This window comes from Nomascus leucogenys, chromosome 4 (genome assembly GCF_006542625.1).
Source record: "Nomascus leucogenys isolate Asia chromosome 4, Asia_NLE_v1, whole genome shotgun sequence".
In the NCBI taxonomy this organism is placed as follows: domain Eukaryota; kingdom Metazoa; phylum Chordata; class Mammalia; order Primates; family Hylobatidae; genus Nomascus; species Nomascus leucogenys.
Genome location: NC_044384.1, coordinates 84,991,539 through 85,014,680, shown reverse-complemented (window position 1 = coordinate 85,014,680; position 23,142 = coordinate 84,991,539). Strand labels below are relative to the sequence as shown.

General features: G+C 55.2%; 2 protein-coding genes across 10 annotated transcripts in view; one reads left to right on the top strand and one right to left on the bottom strand.

The window, feature by feature from the left end:
- FRMD8 (FERM domain containing 8) overlaps positions 1-3,575 on the bottom strand; it is a 28,101-nt gene extending 24,526 nt beyond the window's left edge. For both annotated transcript variants that reach the window (XM_030811191.1, XM_030811192.1), the window contains exons 1-3: positions 3,457-3,575; positions 3,097-3,181; positions 650-817 (exon numbers count right to left, since the gene is read on the bottom strand). In XM_030811191.1, coding sequence (XP_030667051.1) covers positions 650-817; positions 3,097-3,181 — 253 coding nt within the window. In that variant the 5' untranslated portion in view covers positions 3,457-3,575. The remainder of the gene's footprint in view (positions 1-649; positions 818-3,096; positions 3,182-3,456) is intronic.
- A 108-nt stretch (positions 3,576-3,683) lies between these two features.
- SLC25A45 (solute carrier family 25 member 45) lies at positions 3,684-21,846 on the top strand. 8 transcript variants are annotated; one of them, XM_003274194.2, is made up of 10 exons: positions 7,100-7,483; positions 7,754-8,065; positions 8,215-8,300; positions 8,817-8,911; positions 10,151-10,249; positions 10,549-10,651; positions 10,845-10,916; positions 11,222-11,407; positions 13,700-13,958; positions 14,101-15,584. In XM_003274194.2, the coding sequence occupies exons 7-10, from the start codon at positions 10,890-10,892 to the stop codon at positions 14,367-14,369; spliced, it is 741 nt and encodes a 246-aa protein (XP_003274242.1). In that variant the 5' UTR covers positions 7,100-7,483; positions 7,754-8,065; positions 8,215-8,300; positions 8,817-8,911; positions 10,151-10,249; positions 10,549-10,651; positions 10,845-10,889; the 3' UTR covers positions 14,370-15,584. The 8 variants fall into 8 exon arrangements, with proteins under 8 accessions (XP_030667045.1, XP_003274242.1, XP_030667044.1 ...); XM_030811185.1 differs by lacking the exons at positions 7,100-7,483; positions 7,754-8,065; positions 10,151-10,249 and adding an exon at positions 3,684-3,767 and having other exon boundaries at positions 8,810-8,871; positions 10,608-10,651; XM_030811184.1 differs by lacking the exons at positions 7,100-7,483; positions 7,754-8,065; positions 10,151-10,249 and having other exon boundaries at positions 8,107-8,300; positions 8,810-8,871; positions 10,608-10,651.
- Positions 21,847-23,142: the final 1,296 nt, after the last annotated feature.

Below are 23,142 nucleotides of genomic sequence, written 5' to 3'. Positions count from 1 at the left end.
TGAGGCCAGCCAGGCAGGGCTGGAGGCTGAAGGCCCCCCTCCCAGAGAAGTCAAGTCTCTACTCTTCCCACCCTCACCCTCCCCACCCTCACTAAGAGCCTCAGGGTCAGAGGGGCCTACTTCCTGGGCCATGTCCCTTCTCCTCCCTGTCCCCAAGGAACAGGAACAGTTCAAAGAGGCCGACCGACCGGGAAGCCACTCAGGCCTGCGTCTGTCTTGCTTCTGCCACACAGTGGTCTCACCACCCTAACCACTACTTCCTCATCTAGGCCTGAGGATAAGGTGAAATCATGGCTCCCAAACACCACCCAGGTTGTGGCAAAGGTTATGCTCGGCAGACAAGGCCCCTTTCCTCCCTCCCTCCTGCGGTACTGTTTCTGGACCACCCAGCCCCAGCACGACCTGGGGGGCAGGCGTGGCCACTCCTCCACCACCAGCAGACAGACAGACAGCAGGGCCAAGAGGAGGGGCCTTCTCAGGGCTCTAGGTGCTCAGACGGGTGGACAGCTCAGGATAAACCCAAGTCCCACCTTCCCCCATGGGCAGTGGCCAGCAGCTCCCTAGCAGCTCCAAACACTGCCCCCTCCCTCCTGTACTGGTCAGTGCCCTTCCAACCCTCCAGCCTGGGCTCTTCACTGCCAAGCCTTACCCAGCAGAGGGGAGACCAGCCAGAGCGCAAAGACATCCAGGGCGATGTCCGGAAGCTGCAGGACCTCGCGGACGGCGCGGTGCAGCTCATGGGCACTGAGCGAGGGCAGGTTCTCCACAGCCAGGGGCACCACCGTGTCATCCGCCAGGTATACCAGCACGTCAGCCGCTGTGATGGAGGCCAGGTAGGCTCAGCTGAGGCCTCTGCCTGGCACAGCCAGGCCAGGCCAACTAGGCACCCTCTACCACCCACTGGGGCTGCAGCCCCCACCCTACACCCCTCGAGGGTGACCAGGGCTACACTCCTGAGACAGAGTCCTCGCCAGAGGCAGAGCCCCAGCAGCCCCAAAAGACCCTATCACGAGTGCTATCTATTAGTGCTTTCTTGACACCCTCGAACCACCCAGAAACCCAGTAACTCCTGCCCAGAGACCAGCCCCACCCCAATCCCCCAAGATTCAAATTCAGCTTGGCCATTGCAAACCTGCCCCTCACCACCATAGCTGCCCCAAGGATTCAGTCTCGCTCTGTCGCCCAGGTTGGAGTGCAGTGGTGCCATCTCCACCTGAACAAGAACATTCCACAGATGTGAAACTACAGCACAGAGAGGCTGAAACCATCCTGAGGCTATGGCGGTTAGTCTGTCTGGCTGGCAGGAGCGAGAGCTGGTAACCCACTGCTGTCCTTAGGCAAGTCTCTCTCTGACTGAGGCTAAGATGGGAAGAGAGGATTCTTTAGGTCACCCAGGTTAACGCAAGTTCCAGGTCTCAGCTTCCTTAGGACTCTTTAAGTCTGAGGACTCTTTAAGCCTCAGGAGTCAATACGAAGCAGGCTAGGGAAGAACAGCCCAAATAGCTGAGAGTTCCCTTGTGACAACTTGTGGGTTCCAGAGCCAAATGGAGACACCTGGAAGAGCAACCAGATTCAAATCCCCATCCCTGGGACTGCAGGCTTGGTGAAGGAACACTGGACTTTGGGGCCGACATACTCGGGTTCCCATCCTTGCCTGGTTGCTGGCCAACTTCAGCGAGTCAATTTAAGTGTCAGTTGCCTCATCTGTAAAAGTAGAGCTAATACTCCTCCCTCCAAGAGTGTGTGGAAGGGAAGGGCACGGTTTCTCATCTACACAAGGGAAGGTGCTTCTTGGACCCCCAGTCTGTTATGCTCCAGCAGCTACTCTCAGAGATCAGAAAATCACTTCAAGGAGGCTCAGGTTCAGATCCACTTCTCAGGCAAGAACTGAGGCACTAGAAGCTGCAGTACGTAATCACCTGGAGAGCTTCCGCAGCCTGCCTGGGACTTAACCTCCCTAGGGACCCAGTTTCCTCCCTATCAAATGAAGATCATATGATCCCTGTTTTTTTTTTTTTTTTTTTTTTTTTTTTTTTTGAGACAGAGTTTCACTCTCGTTGCCCAAGCTGGAGTGCAATGGTGCGATCTCAACTCACCGCAACCTCCACCTCTCAGGTTCAAGCGATTCTCCTGCCTCAGCCTCCTGAGTAGCTGGGATTACAGGCATGTGCCACCACGCCCGGCTAATTTTGCATTTTTAGTAGAGACGGGGGTTTCTCCATGTTGGTCAGGCTGGTCTTGGAACTCTCGACCTCAAGTGATCTGCCCGCCTCGGCCTCCCAAAGTGCTGGGATTACAGGCGTGAGCTACTGTGCCCAGCCTGATCCCTGCTTTCAAAAGGCCGTTTGGGAGAAAGAAATGACACAGCCAGGTGCGGTGGCTCACGCCTGTAATCCCAGCACTTTGCGAGGCTGAGGCAGGCAGATCACGAGGTCAGGAGATCGAGACCATCCTGGCTAACACAGTGAAACCCCGTCTCTACTAAAAATACAAAAAATTAGCCAGGCGTGGTGGCGGGCGCTTGTAGTCCCAGCTACTCCGGAGACTGAGGCAGGAGAATGGCGTGAACCCAGAAGGCAGAGCTTGCAGTGAGCTGAGATCGCACCACTGCACTCCAGCCTGGGCGACAGAGCGAGACTCTGTCTCAAGAAAGAAAGGAAAGAAAGAAAGAAAAGAAAGAAAGAAAGAAAGGACACAAAGAAAGTGAATGTGTCACTTTCTTTTTTGTCTATGTTGCCCAGGCTGGTCTCGAACTCCTGGGCACATGTGGTCTGCCCACCATGGCCTCCTAAAGTTCTGGGATTACAGGTGTGAACCACATCAGCCTTCACTTTTCATTCATATAATCTCATTTGAATTTCACAGCTATGTTAAGCTCATTTTACAAATGAGAGCGAAATTCAGGAAGACACAACCTGGCCAGTAAACTAGTGACAGAGCCTCTGACTTCTGTGAGTTTTCCACATCTGAATGTACCTTATTATTTCTTAGTTGATACATAAATTATCTTTAATGAAAAAGAAGACAAGCCAGAGCCACTTCTCCAGGGCTGGGGTCCCAGAAGGGTGTGGAAGAGGAGATTCGGGCGGCACCCACCTCGGGCTTCCACGGAGGACACGCTGCTTCGGTGGGACCGCTCAGCGGGGCCGGGCTGCCCGGCACTGCCTTCCGTCCCGTCCATCTGCAAAGGCAAAGAGAAACAACAGTTACCGGGAGCCAGGGATGGGGGTGCTGGAGGTCTCCTCAAGCTCTCAGTGAGGACGCTAAGGGATCCCGGGCTGGGTCCGCAAGGTTGAGCGGCGCTGCCTGGAGGGGCCAAGAGTGCAGACCGGGCGTTGGTGGGAGGGGTGCGGGTTGCTACGGTCAAGAACGGAGGTCGACCGGGATGCCCAGGCAGGGCAAGGCGCCCCCCGAGCCGGGGACGGAGGCCCGGGCCAGACGTCGCTGTGCTCTCACCTCGCAGGGTCGCAGAGCCCGCCACCTGAGAGGCAAGGCTCCTGCCCGGAATCCTGCCCCGCCGCCAAGCCCGCCACCGCCCGCACTCGGACTCCCGCTAAGGACCCAGCTGACCGGGAAGCGACGCGGAAGCAGCGGTGGGAGGAAGCGCGGCGTGCGAGGCCCCGCCCCTTCGGCCCACGAGAGCCAATGGGAGACCAGGGCCGCCCCGCGCGGCCCGCGCATGCCCGGACGCCCGCCTCGCGTGTCTCGTCACGCCCGTGGGGTGGCCGCGTCACGTACCAGCCCCGCCACCACCCGAGTAATCCAGGGTGAGTTTCCCTTAACAAAGGCCCCGACTGTTGGCCTATAAGAGGGTTTGGCGAAGATTCGAGAATCAGGCTAGGGGCGTTGGCATGCCCACGCTGGGTCTCCGGGCTAGTTCCCTGCCTGTGAAATGGACACTTCCTGGCACGTGCCAGGGATCCACGCGGCGCTGGCAGCGGCCTGTACCTTAGCGCTCTCGGCAGTGGTCAGGAGAATGGGTCCTGGCCCAGGCTCATCCTGGACAAGTCCCTTCTCCTCTGGGCCTCAGTTTTCCTCATCTGTAAAATGAGGAGGTTGAACTCAATGACCCCCAAGGACTATCCCTACTCTCAAATGATTATTAATATATGTCTACGTCAGAAAACCAGGACAGACACTCTGTTTTTCCAGGGAGCAGTCACATGAGCCCTTGCTATCTTACACAACAGCCTGGGAGACCTTGAGGTTTTCCCAGGCTGGGAGGAGACTTGGGGCCCCAAAGAGGCAGGTGTGAAACCACTTACCCTCAGGGCCATGTCCCTGACATGTCCTGGTAATGCAGCGTGTGTGCATCTGAGATGTGGAACTCAGGGCGAAAAATAAGTCCATGGGGCACCTTCTAGGGCCAGAGGAACCAGAAGTTGTCCCAGGTGACAGCAGTGGGCTTGGTGATCAGGAACGGAGGGCTGTGGGTTCACTTTGCCCTGGTTCCCTGGGATTGGAAAGCAGCTCTAGCTCCTGACCCAATCCAGCCTTCTTCGGTATGTGAACCAGCTCTCCCTGCCCTCCTATGATCCACACTGCCCCACAGCTGAGCCCATGACATCACATCTGCCTTGCTGATGTGACCTAAGGACTTGAGGAAGCTCAGATGTGGGCTGCAGGGAAGGGTGTCCAGTGGGGCTAGGCATCTTCTTCCTGGTTCTTAGCTCTGGGACCCTCAGACCACGACACACTGTATCTCCATGGCCTCTCCACCCAGCCAGAGTGAAGCAGGAGCAGAAGAGTTCAGTGTTGTTTTGAATGCTTACTGGATGCGGGGCTTGTGCTAGGTCAGGGGATGGAGACTGAGGGGAGACATGGCCCTGCCGTCAGAAAGTGTCTGTTGTGGTTTAATTGGTGAGTTAAGGAAGAGGGGAAAGAGAAAGAAGCCCAGGAGAACAGCACATTTAAAACTACAGCACTTTGGGAGGCCGAGGCAGGAGGATCGCCTGAGGCCAGGAGTTCAAGACCAGCCTGGGGAACATAGTGAGACGCCATCTGTAAAAAAAACAAAAATTAGCCAGGTGTGGTGGCACACATCTGTGGTCCTAGCCATTCAGAAGCCTGAGGTAGGAGGATCGCTGGAGCCCAGGAGTTTGAGATCACAGTGAGCTCTGATAGCGCCATCCTGCCGCTGTATTCCAGCCTGGACAACAGTGAGACTTGGTCTCCAAAAAAATAAATAAAACCACAGAAGATGACAGCATTGCCTTAAGAACTATGAAATGCTACAGGCAGGAAAAGTCTCTTCTCACTTGCTGTGTGTAGGGCACTGGGCCAGGTTCTTTCCCCTGTTTCCTGTGTCATTCTCATGCGTCCTGAGAGTGGAAATAAGTATCAGCAGTTGCCATTTACGTGCCAGCCACTTTTTAAAGTGCTTTAATCCTTAGAACTCACTAAGAAGTGAGTATCATATCTTGTTTTATGTCAAAGACTGACACCTGGCAGTCTCTGTGGTGGTGGTGGGGAGGCTAGAACCCAGGTCTAGTCAAGGAGGGGCACTGGGAGAGAGTCCAGGAGGCTGATGGTGGGGAAGGAAAGGCATTCCAGGTAGTGGGAACTGCATGAGCATGGTTAGGACCCCAGGAAAGACCCCCGCTGGGTGAGAGCATAGCAGGTGGGTGGCACCATGGGGGAGGCCTTGAACCCCAGGATGACAGATACGGGGCAGGTGTGTCAGACAATAAGAACATTTTGGAGGTCGTGAGCTAGAGATTCACAAGATGACACCATGCGTAGGTGGGCTTCCCTTCAGGAAGGCCGTAGGGAAGTGGGAATGAGGGTCTTTCTTGAACTGGGGTGAGGCGGTGAGATTGGAAAAGAGAATGAGACCCATTCGGAAGTGAGGGAGGAGGCAGCCTCCAGCCTTTAGAGCCGAGAGGCTTAGACATCAATTAGCCCGACTGCCGTCCTACTTTGGCAAACAATAATAGACCCCAAGGCCCACAGAAGAGGTTGCTCAACATCACTGAGGGACATAATGTAACCGCCCATTGGGTTCACCTTACCCTCTGTCTAGACAGAGCCAATTTGTCAAGACAAGGGAATTGCAATAAGGAGAGTTTAATTCATGCAGAGCTGGCTGTACGAGAGACTGGAGTGTTTTGTTTTTTGTTTTGTTTTGTTTTTTTTTTTGAGACAGAGTCTCCCTCTGTCGCCCAGGCTGGAGTGCAGTGGCATGATCTCGGCTTACTGCAGGCTCCGCCCGCCGGGTTCACGCCATTCTCCTGCCTCAGCCTCTGGAGTAGCTGGGACTACAGGCGCCCGCCACCTCTCCCAGCTAATTTTTTGTACTTTCAGTAGAGACAGGGTTTCACCATGTTAGCCAGGATGGTCTCGATCTCCTGACATCGTGATCCGCCCGTCTCAGCCTCCTAAAGTGCTGGGATTACAGGCGTGAGCCACCGTGCGCGGCCTGGAGTTTTATTATTACTCAAATCAGTCTCCCTGAGAATTCCAGGATCAGAGTTTTTAAGGATAATTTGGTGGGTAGGGGGCCAGTGAGTTGGGAGTGCTGATTGGTTGGGTCTCAGATGAAATCATAGGGAGTTGAAGCTGTCCTCTTGTGCTGAGTTAGGTCCTGGGTGGGGACCACAAGACCAGATGAGCCAGTTTATGGATCTGAGTGGTGCCAGGTGATCCATCAAGTGCAGGGTCTGCAAAATATCTCAGGCCCTGATCTGAGGTTTTACAATAGTGATGTTATCCCCAGGAGCAATTTGGGGAGGGTCAGAATCTTGCAGTCTCCAGCTGCGTGACTCCTAAACCATACTTTCTAATCTTGTGGCTAATTTGTTAGTCCTACAAAGGCAGTCTAGTCCCCAGGCAGGAACAGGATTTGTTTTGGGAAAGAGCTGTTATCATCTTTGTTTCAAAGCTAAACTATAGACTGAGTTCCTCCCAAAGTTAGTTCAGCCTATGGCCAGGAGTGAGCAAGGACAGCTTGGAGGTTAGAAGCAAGATGGAGTCAGTTAGGTCAGATCTCTTTCACTGTCATAACTGTATCAGTTGTAGTTTTTTTTTTGTTTTTCGTTTTTCCTGAGACAGAGTCTCGCTCTGTCGCCCAGGCTGGAGTATAGTGGCATGATCTTGGCTCACTGCAACAGCCGCCTCTCGGATTCAAGCGATTCTCCTGCCTCAGCCTCCCAAGTAGCTGGGACTACAGGCGCCCACCACCACACCCGGCTAATTTTTGTATTTTTGGTAGAGATGGGGTTTCACTATGTTGGTCAGGCTGGTCTCAAACTCCTGACCTCAGGTGGTCCTCCCGCCTCGGCCTCCCAAAGTGCTGGGATTACAGGCGTGAGCCACTGCGCCCGGCCTGTATCAGTTATAGTTTTTGCAAAGGCAGTTTCAGGAATAAGAAGCAGAACCAGGACTGCAGCCCAAGCCACCACAAGAGGCCAGTCTTTGGGGATGGTCTTTCAGGATGATCTTTGGGGGTGGCCCAAAGAGCCCCAGGCAGCTCCAGAGGCAGGAGGTGGGGGGTCCTGTTTCCAGAATCTGTCCACACACGAGAAAGCAGCAGGGATGGCTGGGTTCTGCCTTGGCCGCAGTGAAGGGAGAAGGGTGAGCAGGACTGGGCCTTGGGTGTCTCCCATAGGAGACTAGGAGCTGTGGGGAGATCTGGAGGGGAGGGTGCAGGTGTCACTGGGCCTTGATGTTCCCCAGGGCCGTTTGGCGGTGGGAAGAGGGAACTGGAGCCCCAGGCTGCCGCTGATGCTGCTGGCTGACATTTCTGTTCATTCAGTCACTCAGGATTTATTGAGAGCCCACCCCGTGGCTCTCACCCACAGTGAACAGAACACCCAGAGATAACCTGCCCAGACACACAAGTTCTTCCCATCACATGTAGGGGTGATAACTGTGATGGAGAAAGAGAGGAAGAGCCAGCGGTGCCTCCAGCTGGGGAGGCGGGGCAGACCTCACCGAGGTGGTGACATTTGAGCCCCAGCTGGAGGGGTGCCAGGGCAAGAGTGTCCAGGAAGAGGGAAAAGCCAGTCTGCAGGCCTGGAGGCAGAAGGCTGACTGAAGAAGAGTCTGCAGCAGAGAAAGCAAGGGGGTGGGTGGCAGGACGTGAGGTCAGAGGAGAATGGGCGGCACCCTGTGGCTCACAGATCCTTGAAAGGGTTTTGGTTTTGACTGAGCAGAACGGGGCCATCGCAGATCAACACGCACTTTAATCAAAACCCCTATCTTTCCCCTGGGAAGGAGGAGGCCGAGGAAGGCTGTGTTTCTGACTCATACGGGGGAGTCGGGGGAGTCGTAAACAACCCTGGAGAGAACAGCCAGGCCTGGTGAGTCACTCCTGGGAGTGGCTCCTCCCCACCCTGCCACGCAGCGGCAACTGCAGGCTGGGCCTACCCCCTGGTGGCCACGATCCCTCCGCACCTGGCCTCTCTCTGTGGCATGGGGGCGGCCGTGCCCCTTGGTGGAGATGAATGGGAGTGGAGCTGGGCTGTCTGGGCACGCAGGGGCTTGCCTCTTGCTGACTAAGGCAGACCTGGAGGGGCACGACCATGGGGCAGGGACCCAGTTGCCATCCCCAGAGCGAGGATCATTGGCGGGGCTCGGGGATCAGGGCCCCTGTGGTCCCGGCACGCCTGGCCCGTGAGACTGTACTCTGCACGACTCCTCCAGGTGGCCAGGGTCACCGGAACTGGCTTGCTCCCCTCTGCCAGTTGCCGGAGGTCCAGGCACCAGGCCAATTCTCACCTTCCCGCCAGGGTTAAACATTAGTGGGAGGTTATCAGCGTGGGCCAGGGGAGGGAGAGGGGGGAATTCAACTCTGTCTCCTCTGCTGGAGCCGCCAGTTCCCGCAAGCCCAGACAATGCCGGTGGAGGAATTTGTGGCTGGCTGGATCTCTGGTGAGACATTTTTCTTCCTTCTGTCACATCACACCCAATGGTAGGTCACTCCCTGGGGAAGATGGGTGACATGGAAGGAGCGGAAACCAAAGGCTGAGTTCCAACCTGGTGGGAGGATCACTTGAGCCCAGGAGTTTGAGATCAGTCTGGGCAACATAGGGAGGCCCATGTCTCTACAAAAAATCAAAAAAATTAGCTGGGCATGATGGCTCACACCTGTCATCCCAGCTACTCAGGAGGATTGCTTGAGCTCGGGAGTTCAAGACTGCAGTGAGCTATGACTGCACCACTGCACTCCAGCCTGGGTGACAGAATGAGACCCTGCCACAAAAAAAAAAAAAAAAAAAAAAAGCAGGGCATGGTGACTCACACCTCTAATCCCAGCACTTTGGGAGGCCGAGGCAGGAGGATCACTTGGGGCCAGGAGTTTGCGACCAGCGTGGGCAACATAGGAAGACCCTGTCTCTATAAGAAATGAGAGGCCAGGAGCAGTGGCTCATGCCTGTAAGCCCAGCACTTTGGCAGGCTGAGGTGGGTGGATCATGAGGTCAAGAGTTTGAGACCAGCCTGGCCAATGTGGTGAAACCCCGTCTCTACTAAAAGTACAAAAATTATCCAGGCTTGGTGGTGCATGCCTGTGATCCCAACTACTCCAGAGGCTGAGGTGGGAGGGGCCCTTGAACCCAGGAGGTTGAAGCTGCAATGAGCCATGATCATGCCACTGCACTCCAGCCTGGACAACAGAGCAAGACCCTGTGTCAAAAAAAAAAAAAAAAGTCTGGGTTCCATGGAGCACCCCAGAGCCAGCTGTCCCCAGTCCTCCAGGGAGTGGCCGATGGGGAGAAGAGAGGAAGGCACAGGTGGGAGGGTGCTGCCTCTGCCTTCCAAGGCCACTCTGCCTGACACCTGCAGAGGGCGGGAGAGCCAGGTGAGCACCCTATACCTTGAGCCCTGCTCTCCAGGCCCACCCTGTGGGGCTTACAAAGAAGTTCACCTTTGACCTCACCTGCTGTCTTGAGTTCCCTCTGGGCCTCTGCCCCACCTGGCTGTGGGCCGCAGTCCCAGGCCCTGAGGCCTGTTGTGCTGTGGTCCCAGCCCAGCTTCTGGGTGGCATTCCTCTTAGGAGAAAGAGAGGAACGTTCTGAACCTGCCTCCTGGGGGTGCGACCTCCCCCAAGCTCCAGAACCAGCCTCTGCTGTGGAGGGCAGGGCTAGGCAGTGGGCAGGTGGAGGGGAGGGTAGAAGCTCTTCCGCAGGTGCCCAGGCATGACCCCCATCAGGGCCCTGCAGTTCTGCGTGGCCAGCTGGCAGCAGGGCCTGCTCTGGATCCCGGCGACAACATTATGAGTTGAAGAAAGAAGAGTAAAGCTCTCGGAGAGGTGGGAACCTGGGTGATTAACCCAGAGTCCCACGGCTCATATGCAGTGGGATACCCGGGTATGGGCTCCAGCGAGGACACGTGCGTCTTTGGCTGGCTCTTCCCTCCTGGGTGTGCATCCTCAGGTGGGGCCTGGGGTCTTACTCCCTTGTCTCAGTGCCTTCCTGGCCAAGTGCCTGTGTGGAGGGGGTGTCAGGGGCAGCTGGAGACTCTAGAGCTTGGCAGGAAGGTGGCTACACGTGTCTGAGATGGCCCTGCTCTCCTTCCTCCTGCCTGAACCCCTCTTTCCTCTTGGCACAGACTTGCTTCCTGGGCCTGGCACGAGGGCCCTCACTCATAGCACCTTCTTGTCACCACAGGAGCTCTGGGCTTGGTCCTGGGACACCCGTTTGACACTGTAAAGGTGAGTTTAGGAGAGGCACCAGAGGAATGAACGATCTCACCTGACCCAAATGTCAGGGTGCCCTGAGATCAGGCCTGGCTAATCTTGCCTTTCCTGCCTCTCCTGCTGGTTGGCATCCTGCTTGAGGGGGCAGAGGGAAAGGTTGGCCCACCTGCCCATCCCGCCACCCTACCTGCTCTGTCCTCCCACCCAGGTGCGGCTGCAGACCCAGACCACCTACCGGGGCATCGTTGATTGCATGGTCAAGATTTACCGCCATGAGTCCGTGAGTGGCCCACTCCTTTGGGGTCCTCCCTCTTTGGGGGAGGCATCTGGGGCCATTGGTACCAGCTTCCCTCTCCAGCAGGGTTCTGCCCCTGGAGGAGAGAAGACCAAGTCTAGGATCCTTGGGGGGCCTGGGCGGTAGCCTAGCACCCCAGCGGCGCAGCCTCAGCCTGTCCCCGCCTGTCCCCACCTCCCTGTGGCAGGACTTGGGAGCAGTTTCCAGCCAGAGGCTGCCTTGCCCGGGCTGGAGAGGACAAAGGGGAGGCCCCACGGTGCCTACTCCACTGCCACTGTGTCTCTCTGCAGCTCCTGGGCTTCTTCAAGGGCATGAGCTTCCCCATTGCCAGCATAGCTGTGGTCAACTCTGTCCTGTTTGGGGTCTATAGCAACACCCTACTGGTGCTCACGGCCACCTCCCACCAGGAGCGGCGGGCCCAACCGCCCAGCTACACGCACATCTTCCTAGCAGGCTGCACCGGGGGGTTCCTGCAGGTGAGGGGGCAGTGAGTGGGCACACACAGGTGTCATAGGGATGGTCATCTCGCTCTGTCCTCTCCCACCCTGCTCTGGCGACCCACAGCTGTGGAGGCACGGCCTCCTGGAGGGGAATAAGAGGCCTGTGCTGTGGCCTTCCAGGCTGCAGGCCTTTGGGGGAGGGCTGTGGGGAACTGAGGGGGCAAAAGGCAGAGAGAGCTGGTGGACAGTGCCAGGAGGGTGCCAGGAGAAGCAGCCTGGGCCACTCGCTCCAGCTGATGGGGCTTGCCCCCCTCCAGAGGGATCTGCCAGCCTCAGAGCTGTGGGGAGCCCACTCCCCAAGGAGACCTTTGACCCTGGAGAACTGCCAGTCCCCCGCAGAGCTGTGAGCCCAGCCCCTCTGGCCGGGTCCTGATGAGGTCCTGACACTCCCCCGGCCCCGCCCGGCTCTACCCTTCACCTGCAGTGCTTGGGTGGCCACGACCTGGGAGCCTCACTTGAGGCCCGGCCCAGCAGGGCATTAACCATTCAGTCACTGCCGTCATCTGGGCTTTGGGCTTTAGAGGGGCAGATGGAGGGAAGAGGGACCAGCTGCCTCCAGTGGGAGCTGGTGCTGAATGGGTCCTGTGAGCATAAGCAGGGAGAGGGTGCGCCCAGCACCCACTCACACCCCAGCCGCAAGCCAGGGCCGCCCTCTCCTGGGCAGCTGCCCCCAGTTCCTTGTCACACTTCATGGGGCAGAGAGCAAGGACAAAGGACAAAGTCAGGCTGCTCCTTCAAATGAATTAATGATTAATGAGACCCCCGGAGGCCCCAGCTTTTCTTCTGCCCCTTCTTGTGCGAGGCGTCACCTATAGGTTTCCTGAGCCTCGCGAGCCATATCCCACAAACACAAGGAAGAGAACCGAAGCCCTCAGCTAAGTGGCCGGGCCCGGCTTCTAAGTCACCCTGCCCCCTCCAGCTCTTTGGAAAGCAGAAGTGGGGACTGTGAGGGCCGCTGATGGAGTCTGGGTTTACAGTCAAACCTGTGGCTTTAGTTTAACAGAGTCTTAGAGGAAAAATGTGTTTTAGTGTGGAGTGGGAAGAAGAGGCAGGGATTGACAGCCTCTGATGGGCACAGACGTTGCCCTGGGCTTGGCCTAAGCTGACCTTTTGAAATGGCATCTGACACTCCACCACCCCTGTGGGGGTGTCTGTCACCTGGTGTCAGCCTAGCCATGTCCTCAGCCCCCAGGACCTCAGGGCTCAGAACACCTCCCGAAGCCCTGAGCTCAGCCCTGCCAGCACGCTCTGGAGGGCGGCACAAGGCCCCATCTCCCAAGGGATGGTCCCTAACCTACGACCCTTACTCCTGGGGCCAAAGTAAACAAACGAAGACTTGGCCTGCCACACCCTAAGTACTACCACCGGAGGCGACCGCCAGTCCCCGTCGCCATCAGCCATCTCCAGGGCTGGGGAACTGAGCCCATGTACCTGTCACAAAACAAACAAGCAAAAAACAGATAAATCCCTCAGAGACAGGCTAGCTTTGACATGGACCCCGATTCTCACCTGGACTCCAAAAGCTATCCTGACCTAGTGGCATCTCTGACCCAAACCTTAACTGCCCCCATTGCCCTCTACATCCCCCCAGCACTGACCCTCACCAGGACCCCAGCCCCAATTCCATCCCAAATCTGTGTAGCGTCTGCTTCTGCCGATGCTAAGAGCCCTAGCACCTGCCAAGTCCCCCCATTACCCACCTTCCCACACTCAGAAGCCTCTTTGGTGGGATGCTAATGGGCAGGAGTCTTGCCTCTCCGGAGGCAGGAGGGGCTGGCCTTGTGCCCCCCGGGCCCCTGAGAGGTGGGCGCAGGACAACAACACTCACGAGGGGACCTCCTCCACCCTGGGAAAGGGTGATTTCTTTGCTATTTCACAGTCACAGGCTGAATCCTTCACTTGGCCCTGCTCACCGTACAGGTATGCTCACTGCCGGCTTTGGGGAGGCCAGAAACCAACCTGCTCCTGCAAAAAGAATCCAGGCTTGTTCTGAGTGCCTGCTGCAGGCCAGGCAAGTTGGTCACTGTTGCATGAGGGGGCAGTGCCTCTCACTCTTGGGCCTGATGCCAAGGGAGGTGGCCTGTCCCCGTCGCATGCAGACATCCTGGCCATCCCAGCCACACATGCACGTGAGAGGCTGGGCGCTGGCAGGGTTCCTGAGGGACTGGAAGATGCGGCCCCCTGCCTGCCTCCTTCCTCTTGTGAATATAAGGGGCCAGTTCCCAGCCCAAAGCCCCACCCGGGGCCCTCATGTTTCATCACCAACAGGCCTACTGTCTGGCTCCTTTTGACCTCATCAAAGTCCGGCTACAAAACCAGACAGAGCCAAGGGCCCAGCCAGGGAGCCCCCCACCCCGGTACCAGGGGCCTGTGCACTGTGCAGCCTCCATCTTCCGGGAGGAGGGGCCCCGGGGGCTGTTCCGAGGAGCCTGGGCCCTGACGCTGAGGGACACCCCCACGATGGGGATCTACTTCATCACCTATGAAGGGCTCTGTCGCCAGTACACACCAGAAGGCCAGAATCCCAGTAAGTAAAGTGGCGTGAGAGGATGGGGGACAGAGGTGTGAGTAGCAGGCAGGGTCCAGTGGGGACTGGGGAGGGAGATTAGGGTCTGGGGAGGATGCTCTGTTCTGGGTCTGACCTCTGCTCTGGGCTCCCTCTGCCCCAGACTCAGCCACAGTGCTGGTGGCAGGGGGCTTTGCAGGCATTGCTTCCTGGGTGGCAGCCACGCCCTTAGACGTGATCAAGTCCCGGATGCAGATGGATGGACTGAGACGCAGAGCGTACCAGGGGATGCTGGACTGCATGGTGAGCAGCGTCCGGCAGGAAGGACTGGGGGTCTTCTTCCGGGGGGTCACCATCAACAGTGCCCGCGCCTTTCCCGTCAATGCTGTCACCTTCCTCAGCTACGAATATCTCCTCCGCTGGTGGGGATGAGCCCTGTGGCAATGCCAGCAGCTCCCCATCAGGCCCATGGCCCAGAGGCCAGTTTGAGATTGGAGGCCAGGTTGAAAGCTTGCAAATCAGTGCAAGGGGCTCAGCCCTTCTAACCAAGGTGCCTCCCACCCGCACAGATCTGGGCTGGGCAGACACCTGTGGGAGCCGGAAGCCAGGGGCCTGTGCAGCCTCCCTGTGTAGCTGGCCTTGACTCCTTTGCCTCCCACATCTGTGAAACAGGGAGCATGAGGCACAAGTGAGCTGGCAAGTGGTGCTGGTGACATCCCAGCCCCTGTCCTGTGCCTTCACCTCTTTTTTTTTTTTTTTTTTTTTTTGAGATGGAGTCTTGCTCTGTCACCCAGGCTGGAGTGCAGTGGTGTGATCTCAGCTCACTGCAACCTCCGCCTTTCCACCTTCCGGGTTCAAGCAACTCTCCTGCCTCAGCTTCCCAAGTAGCTGGGACTATAGGCGCTCGCCACCACGCCTGGCTAATTTTTTGTATTTTTAGTAGAGACAGGGTTTCACCATGTTAGCCAGAATGGTCTCGATCTCCTGACTTCGTGATCTGCCCGCGTCGGCCTCCCAAAGTGCTGGGATTACAGGCATGAGCCACCGCACCCGGCCGCCTTCACCTCTTAAGGAGCTCTGAGACTCCACTTCTGAGAGTCCCTGCTGCCTCCCACCTCCCTGCCTTTCAAAGGTCTCTCTCCCCCGTGACCCAAGATAACCCTAGGTCTCCTCCCCCAGAATCCTTCAGTGGCTCTCATCACCTTCAGGAAAAGCCCAAACTCCTTCCACCCTCCAGGTTCCTCCCTCCCCACGAGGCTTTGTTCTCCTGGGGTTGCTTCCTGGACCCTGAACAAGTTGTGCTCTCATTGCCTGGGCCTGGCCAGCAGTGCACAGTGCCCGGCAGGGTGACTCCACCATCCCCCGGGCTGGCCCCGCTCTCCTCTGAGACCCAGGCTGAGCCCGGTCTCCTCGCCCTTCCTTGACTTACCTCCCCACCTGAGGCTGACTTTGGGGTTCCCAGACACCCCACCCGCACACATGCCTTGATCATAGCACTTGCCTGCGCTTCTTCAGAGTCGTTAATTTGCTTCTCGGCTTCCCCACTGGACTGTGAGCTCCCTGAGGTCAGGGATTGCGCTTTGGATGGTTTCCAGCCTGAGCCTGGTGCTTGAACAGACGTGTGCAATAAATGCTCGTTAAATGATACGACTGTACTCCTGACCTGTCTCTTCCACGCCAGCTGCTACACCTGCTTCCCTGGTCTTGCCACACAGCTTTCCGTTGAACCTCCCAGCCCCCATTTGCCTGCTCTGACCCTTCTCGAGGTCCCCTGCAGTGGAGGATGCTGGGAGCTGGGGGTCTGTGTGCTTTGCCCACTCCCAGCCAATGGTGCTTGTTTTCTTTTGCTTTTTCTTTTCTCTATTTTTTATTTTATTTTATTTTATTTTATTTTATTTATTTTTTTTTTTGAGACGGAGTCTCGCTCTGTCGCCCAGGCTGGAGTGCAGTGGCGCGATCTCGGCTCACTGCAAGCTCCGCCTCCCGGGTTCACGCCATTCTCCTGCCTCAGCCTCTCCGAGTAGCTGGGACTACAGGCGCCCGCCACCACGCCCGGCTAATTTTTTTTGTATTTTTAGTAGAGATGGGGTTTCACCGTGGTCTCGATCTCCTGACCTCGTGATCCGCCCGCCTCGGCCTCCCAAAGTACTGGGATTACAAGCGTGAGCCACCGCGCCCGGCCTATTTTTTCTTTTATTAGATACAGAGTCTCACTCTGTTGCCCAGGCTGGAGTGCAGTGGTGCCATTATAGCTCAGTGTGGCCTTGAACTCCTGGGCTCAAGCCATCTTCCCACCCTAGTCTGAGTAGCTGGGACTATAGGTGTGTGCCACTGCACCTGGCTTATTTATTTTTTTGTAGAGAGGAGGTCTCACTCTGTTGCCCAGCCTGTCTTGAACTCCTGAGCACAGATAGCCCTCCCACCCTGGCCTCCCAAAGAGCTGCAGTTGCAGGCGTGGGCCACTGTTCTTTTCTTTACCCATCTCACTTGCTCAGTGGGAATTAAAAACTGGCTGAGAGGGTTCTTTTAACTGACAACAAAATTGAGCATCAAGGGCCATTTGTACCCACTAATGTCCCTATCTGGTCTGAGATCAACGTGAGTCCGCCTCATGGTGACCGGAATTCCTGCCATTTACTGGGGCCTCCCTATAGAAACAATCGCAGTGTTATGATCACAGTTGATAGAGAGGCAGCCTCGGCTCAGAGACATTATGTAATTTGTCCTAGGTCACACCGCGGGTAAGTCATACAACTTGCTTAGATGCCTCTGAGCTTCCAGCCCCAGTGTCCAGTTACTTAGCTACCCTGCTCCACCTGGGCACATGGGGGTCTTCCGCGAGTCACCTAAGTTCAACTCCCCCCACACCACCCTGGGCTAGACCTGCCGGGACCATACTCCGTCACGTGCTCATCAGAGCTCTCCTTCACTGGATCATGTGCTGCAGATAGAGGCCATCTGCAACTAGTTTTTGTATTTTTAGTAGAGACAGGGTTTCACCATGTTGGCCAGGCTGGCCTCGAACTCCTGGTCTTATGTGATCCACCCGCCTTGGCCTCCCAAAGTGCTGGGATTACAGGCGTGAGGCTCCTGGCTCTGCCCTTGTTGCAACAGTTTAGCAAGCTTCCCCCTAACTCAGTGGGTAAGGTGCTGTGAGTTTCTTTTTTTTTTTTTTTTTTTTTTTTTTGAGACGGAGTGTCGCTCTGTCGCCCAGGCTGGAGTGCAGTGGTGCGATCTCGGCTCACTGCAAACTCCACCTCCTGGGTTCAGGCCATTCTCCTGCCTTAGCCTCTCCGAGTAGCTGGGACTACAGGCGCCCGCCACCACGCCCGGCTAATTTTTTGTATTTTTTTTTTTAGTAGAGACGGGGTTTCACCGTGGTCTCGATCTCCTGACCTCGTGATCCGCCCGCCTCAGCCTCCCAAAGTGCTGGGATTACAAGCGTGAGCCACCGCGCCCGGCCTGGTGCTGTGAATTTCTAAGTCAGTGGTAATCAAGTGTGGTCCGTGGAGCAAAGCTTATTAGAAATGCAGCATCTGGCCAGACACAGTGGTTCATATCTGTAATCCCAGCACTTTGGGAGGCCGAGGCAGGAGGACCACTTGAGGCTAGGAGTTCAAGACCAGCCTGGGCAACATAGTGAGACCTTGTATCTACCAAAAATTTAAACATTAGCCAGGTGTGATGGCACTGTGCCTGTAGACAGAGCTGCTTGGGAGACTGAGGTGGGAGGACTGTTTGAACCCGGGAGGTTGAGGCTGCAGTGAGTCTTGATTGTGCCACTGCACTCCAGCGTGGGTGATGGAGCAAGACTGTCTCAAATAGTAATAATGATGATAATTTTTAAAAAGAGATACAGCATCTCAGGCCCCACCCCAGACCTACCAAATCAGAATCTCTGAGGATGGGGCCCAGGAATCTGTGTTGTGAAAAGGTCTCCCAGGGATTTCTACACATGCTAAAGTTTAAGAATCGGTGTTCTGGGGGCTCCTGATCATGGGAATGTGCTGCCCTTTCGGGCTGAGAAAGGTGTATGGTGGAAGAGACTCGAACTCCTAGTTTCTAGCAGTCTCTGCTCCTCCTATGGAAAACACAAGGTCCACCTGAGGCCGGTTCCCAGGTGCCTTGAGGCAGGCACTGCCCTTTCTGTGCCTCAGTTTCCTCTGTGATCCCTTTTTTTTTTCTTTTGAAATGGTGTGTTGCTCTGTCACCCAGGCTGGGGTGCAGTGGCACGATCTCGGCTCACTGCAACTTCTGCTTCCTGGGTTCAAGTGATCCTCCTGCCTGGGACTACAGGTGCATGCCACCATGCCCGGCTAATTTTTTGTATTTTTAGTAGAGACGGGGTTTTGCCATGTTGGCCAGCCTGGTCTGGAACTCCTGACCTCAAGTGATCCTCCCGCCTCAGCCTCCCAAAGTGCTGGGATTAACAGGCGTGAGCCACCACCCCCAGCTTTCCTCTGTGATCCCTTCTGATCGGACAATCTCTGAGCCCATCCAGCACCACCACAGTGCCAGGGATTCCAGGCTGGACATTGCAGCGATGGTACAGCAGTTGTCAGAATACTGGGCAGCCAGTGGCTTGAAGGAAGCAAACAGGACGCATGAGGAGGAGGAGGTGGGCTCCTATAAACAGTGCAGGAAGTAGGCAGGAGGGCAGGTCAGAGTGGTCCTCTGTCGTTTGCTATTTCTCATCAAATTACCAGTTAGCGGGAATTCCCATTTGGGTGCCCCTCTGTCTGAGAGAGAGAGAGCTGCTCTCCTTTTTCCTTTGCCTATTAAACCTCTGCTCCCAAACTCAAAAAAAAAAAAAAAAAAAAAAAGCAGTTAGCAAGGGAGTAAAATGAAAAAAATCTATTTTTTTGGCTTTAGTTAAATGCTCTCCCGTTCTCCCTCTCTGGTTCTATCTACAGGCGTCTCCTAAAGAGCCTGGAGTGCCCCTCCTCTAAACTCTACCTTTACAGCCAGAGAGAGTGGCCAGACTCAGGTGGGACCAGGGAGTTCCAGGCCCAAGTTCTTTCCACCAACTCATAGCAAAGGCTACCCACTCGGCTGGGAGAACAGTCCTGGAGTGAGTTTAGGGTTTAGTATGGTGTGATTAGTGAGCAAATAACTCACTCCTCCTGCACAGAGGCCCCAGGAGGAGATGCCACTATTGGAGGGGAGGGCAGAAAGAGAAAGATGGGGCAGGAAGGGGCCAGAGAGATTCTAAAAATCTAGATGTTGGCGGGGCACGGTGGTTCTCGTCTGTAATCCTAGCACTTTGGGACGCCAAGGTGGGCAGATCACCTGAGGTCAGGAGATCGAGACCAGCCTGGCCAATATGGTGAAACCCCATCTCTACTAAAAATACAAAAATTAGCCAGGCATGGTGGCACATGCCTGTAATCCCAACTACTAAGGAGGCTAGGCAGAAGAATCTCTTGAACCCGGGTGGTGGAGGTTGAAGTGAGCTGAGATTGCCCCACTGCACTCCAGATTAGGTGACAGAGAGAGACTCCATCTCAAAAAAAAAACACAAAATTTAGCCGGGTGTGGTGGCTCATGCCTGTAATCTCAGCACTTTGGGAGGCCAAGGTGGGCAGATCATGAGGTCAGGAGATCGAGACCATCCTGGCTAACACAGTGAAATGCCATCTCTACTAAAAATACAAAAAATTAGCCGGGCATGGTGGCACGCACCTGTAGTCCCAGTTACTTGGGAGGCTGAGGCAGGAGAATCACCCGAACCAGAGAGGCGGAGGTTGCAGTGAGCCAAAATCGCACCATTGCACTCCAGGCTGGATGACAGAGCGAGACTTTGTCTCAGAAAAAAAAAAAAAATCTAGATGTTTTTAATCAGCAGGGTCTCATAAGATGCATGTGAAATTGCTTAAGGATTTAACAGATGGTATCTCAGGTTGCTGCTATTTTTGAGAACTCTTTTAGACAGAAGAAATCCCTAAGAACTGGGAGATAGTCTGTGAACCTGCTTTGAGGTTACAAAGGAGGTGGTGTCTGTCGGTCACTTGCAAAGAGCTGATAACTTGAGCAAACATGTTAAATAAAGTCCCACTGGACTCCTGTTGTCCAGCGTCATACTTCTTTTTTTAGCAGTGACCACAGCTGAAGAAATTCCAGGAGACTAACTTATGTGTATAGTGACACTCCCTGTGGCTTTCCCCACCGCACTCCAGCCTGGGGAAAGCTACATGCGCAGGGAAAGGGGGAGATGACACAACCACGAGATGACTCCGGCTTAAATAACTTTGACCAGACTCAGGAAACAGCTGAGCCAAGGGGGTCCATGCTGTGAATGTGACTTAACTGGTGTCTCCAGCCTGCTTAGGCTCCTGAGTGCCAGGCCCACACTACTGTCTCTGGTCACACATCCTCGGATGTCCCAAAGGCACTTCGAGTTCCCCCAGCCTGCCCTGCTGCCCTCAGCTCCCAGCCCGGGCCAATGCCCCAGAGGAGCTCTCCCTCTTCCCCGCCGCCATGCCAAAAGAGTTCCTAACTCCTCTTAACCCTTTGAAAGGTTTCTACTCCTTCCCAATTTTTTAGAGAGGGGGGTCTCACTATGCTGCCCAGGCTGGTCTCGAATTCCTGGGCTCAAGTGATCCCCCTGTCTCAGCCTCCCAAAGTGCTGGGGTTACAGGCGTGAGCCACCGCATCTGGCCTCCACTCCCTCTTTACCAATCCTAACAGCACAGCCCTGGTCCTGTCTCAGATCTGAACATGTACTTTAATTTTTTTTTTTTTTTTTTTTTTTTTTGAGACAGATTCTTGCTGTATCTCCCAGGCTGGAGTGCAGTGGCAAGATCTCGGGTCACTGCAACCTCCGCCTCCCGGGTTTAAGCAATTCTCTGCCTCAGCCTCCCGAGTAGCTGGGATTACAGGCACCCGCCACCACGCCCGGCTAATGTTTTGTATTTTTAGTAGAGATGGGGTTTCACCATCTTGGCCAGGCTGGTCTTGAACTCCTGATCTTGTGATCTGCCCGCCTTGGCCTCCCAAAGTGCTGGGATTACAGGTGTGAGCCACCACGCCTGGCCCATGTACTTTAACTTTTGGCAGTACAATTCTCCCCAAGTCTCCCTGCTCCTCGGTGGCTTCCCGGTCCTCTGCAGAACCAGGGCAAGCTCCCTCCCGCAGCCTGCAAGGCTTGCAAGCGTGCACCTTCTCTTGGTTCCTTAAGCACATCAGGCTCCCTCCCACCACAAGACGTTTGCACATGCCCTGCCCTTCTTTTTTTTTTTTTTTTGAGACAGTCTCGCTCTGTTGCTCAGGCTGTAGTGCAGTGGCACGATCAAAGCTCGCTGCAGCCTCAACCTCTCAGGCTCAAGTGATCCTCCCACCTTGGCCCCCCAAGTAGCTGGGATTACAAGTGTGTGCCACCTTGCCCAGCTAATTTTTATTTATATTTTATTATTATTATTTTTTTGGAGTTTCGCTCTTGTTGCCCAGGCTGGAATGCAATGGTGCGATCTTGGCTCACCGCAACCTCCACCTCCCGAGTTCAAGTGATTCTCCTGTGTCACCTCCCGAGTAGCTGGGATTACAGGTATGTGCCACCATACCTGGCTCATTTTGTTTTCTTAGTAGAGACGGGGTTTCTCCATGTTGGTCAGGCTGGTCTCAAACTCCTGACCTCAGGTGATCCGCCTGCCTCGGCCTCCCAAAGTGCTGGGATTACAGGCGTGAGCCACTGTGCCCAGGCTAATTTTATTTATTTATTTATTTATTTTTGAGAGTTTTGCTCGTCGACCAGGCTGAAGTGCAGTGGCATGATCTCGGCTCATGCAACCTCTACCTCCCTGGTTCAAGCGATTCTCCTGCCTCAGCCTCCTCAATAGCTGGGATTACAGGTGCCCACCACCACACCCAGCTAATTTTTTGTATTTTTAGTAGAGACAGAGTTTCACCATGTCGGCCAGGATGGTCTCAAACTCCTGACCTCAGGTGATCTGTCTGCCTCGGCCTCCCAAAGTGCTGGGATTACAGGCATGAGCCACTACCCCCAGCCTAATTTTTATTTTTATTTTTTGTAAAAATAGGGTCTCATTATGTTGCCCAGGCTGTTTTTGAACTCTTGGGCTCAAGCTATCCTCTTGCCTCGGCCTCCCACAGTGCTGAGATTACAGGCATGAGCCACTATGCCCGGCCGCATATGCCCTCTGCCTACCTGTGTGCCTCCCACCCAGCCTTCAGCTCTCAGCTCAGCCACACTTCCTTAGGGAAACCTTGATCACATTCCTTTGACTTATGCCTGTTGTTTGGAATCACCTGGGGAGTTTGTGAAAATACAAATTGCTGGGTCCCACTCTCGCGTTTCTGGTTCAGTAGGCTTGGGGCGGGTCCAAGATTTGCCTTCCGTTATGTTAGAGATAGGGTCTCACTATGTTGCCCAGATGCTGCTCCTGCTGCTGAGAGCGATGCCTTGAGAACCACTGGCCCGTGTTCTCACAGTGTTCCCCTTCATCAGTCTATAATGACACACTCTCATTCATGTAACCCTTGGGTTATATCTGTCTCTCCTCTAAACTATGAGGTCTGGGAAGCAGAGACCCCTGTGTTAGCTCTTGTCAAAACTCTAGCTGGCATATAGAGGTGCTCAGTAAATAGTTGTTGGCTGGGTGCGATGGCTCACACCTGTGATCCCAGCACTTTGGGAGGCCGGGATGGGAGGATCACTTGAGCCTAGGGGTTTGAGACCAGCCTAGACAACATAGCAAGACCCCCATCTCTGCAAAAATACAAAAAAATGGCCAGACGCAGTGGCTCCTGCCTGTAATCCCAGCACTTTGTGAGGCCGAGGTGGGCGGATAACCTGAGGTCAGGAGTTTGAGACCAGCCCGGCCAACAGAGTGAAACCCCGTCTCTACTAAAGATATAAAAATTAGCCAGGTATGGTGGTGCATGCCTGTAGTCTCAGTCACTTGGGAGGCTGAGGCAGGAGAATCGCTTGAACCTGGGAACTGGAGGTTGCAGTGAGTCAAGATAGTGCCACTGCACTCCAGCCTGGGTGACGGAGTGAGACTCCGTCTCAAAAAAAAAAAAAAAAAAAAAAAACACCAAAAAACCCCAAAAAATTACCTGGGTATGGTGGCGTGCGCCTGTGGTCTCAGCTCCTCAGGAGCCTGAGATGGGAGGATCGCTTGTGCCTGGGAGGTTGAGGCTGCAGTGAGCCATGATGACATACTGCACTCCAGCCTGGGCAACAGAG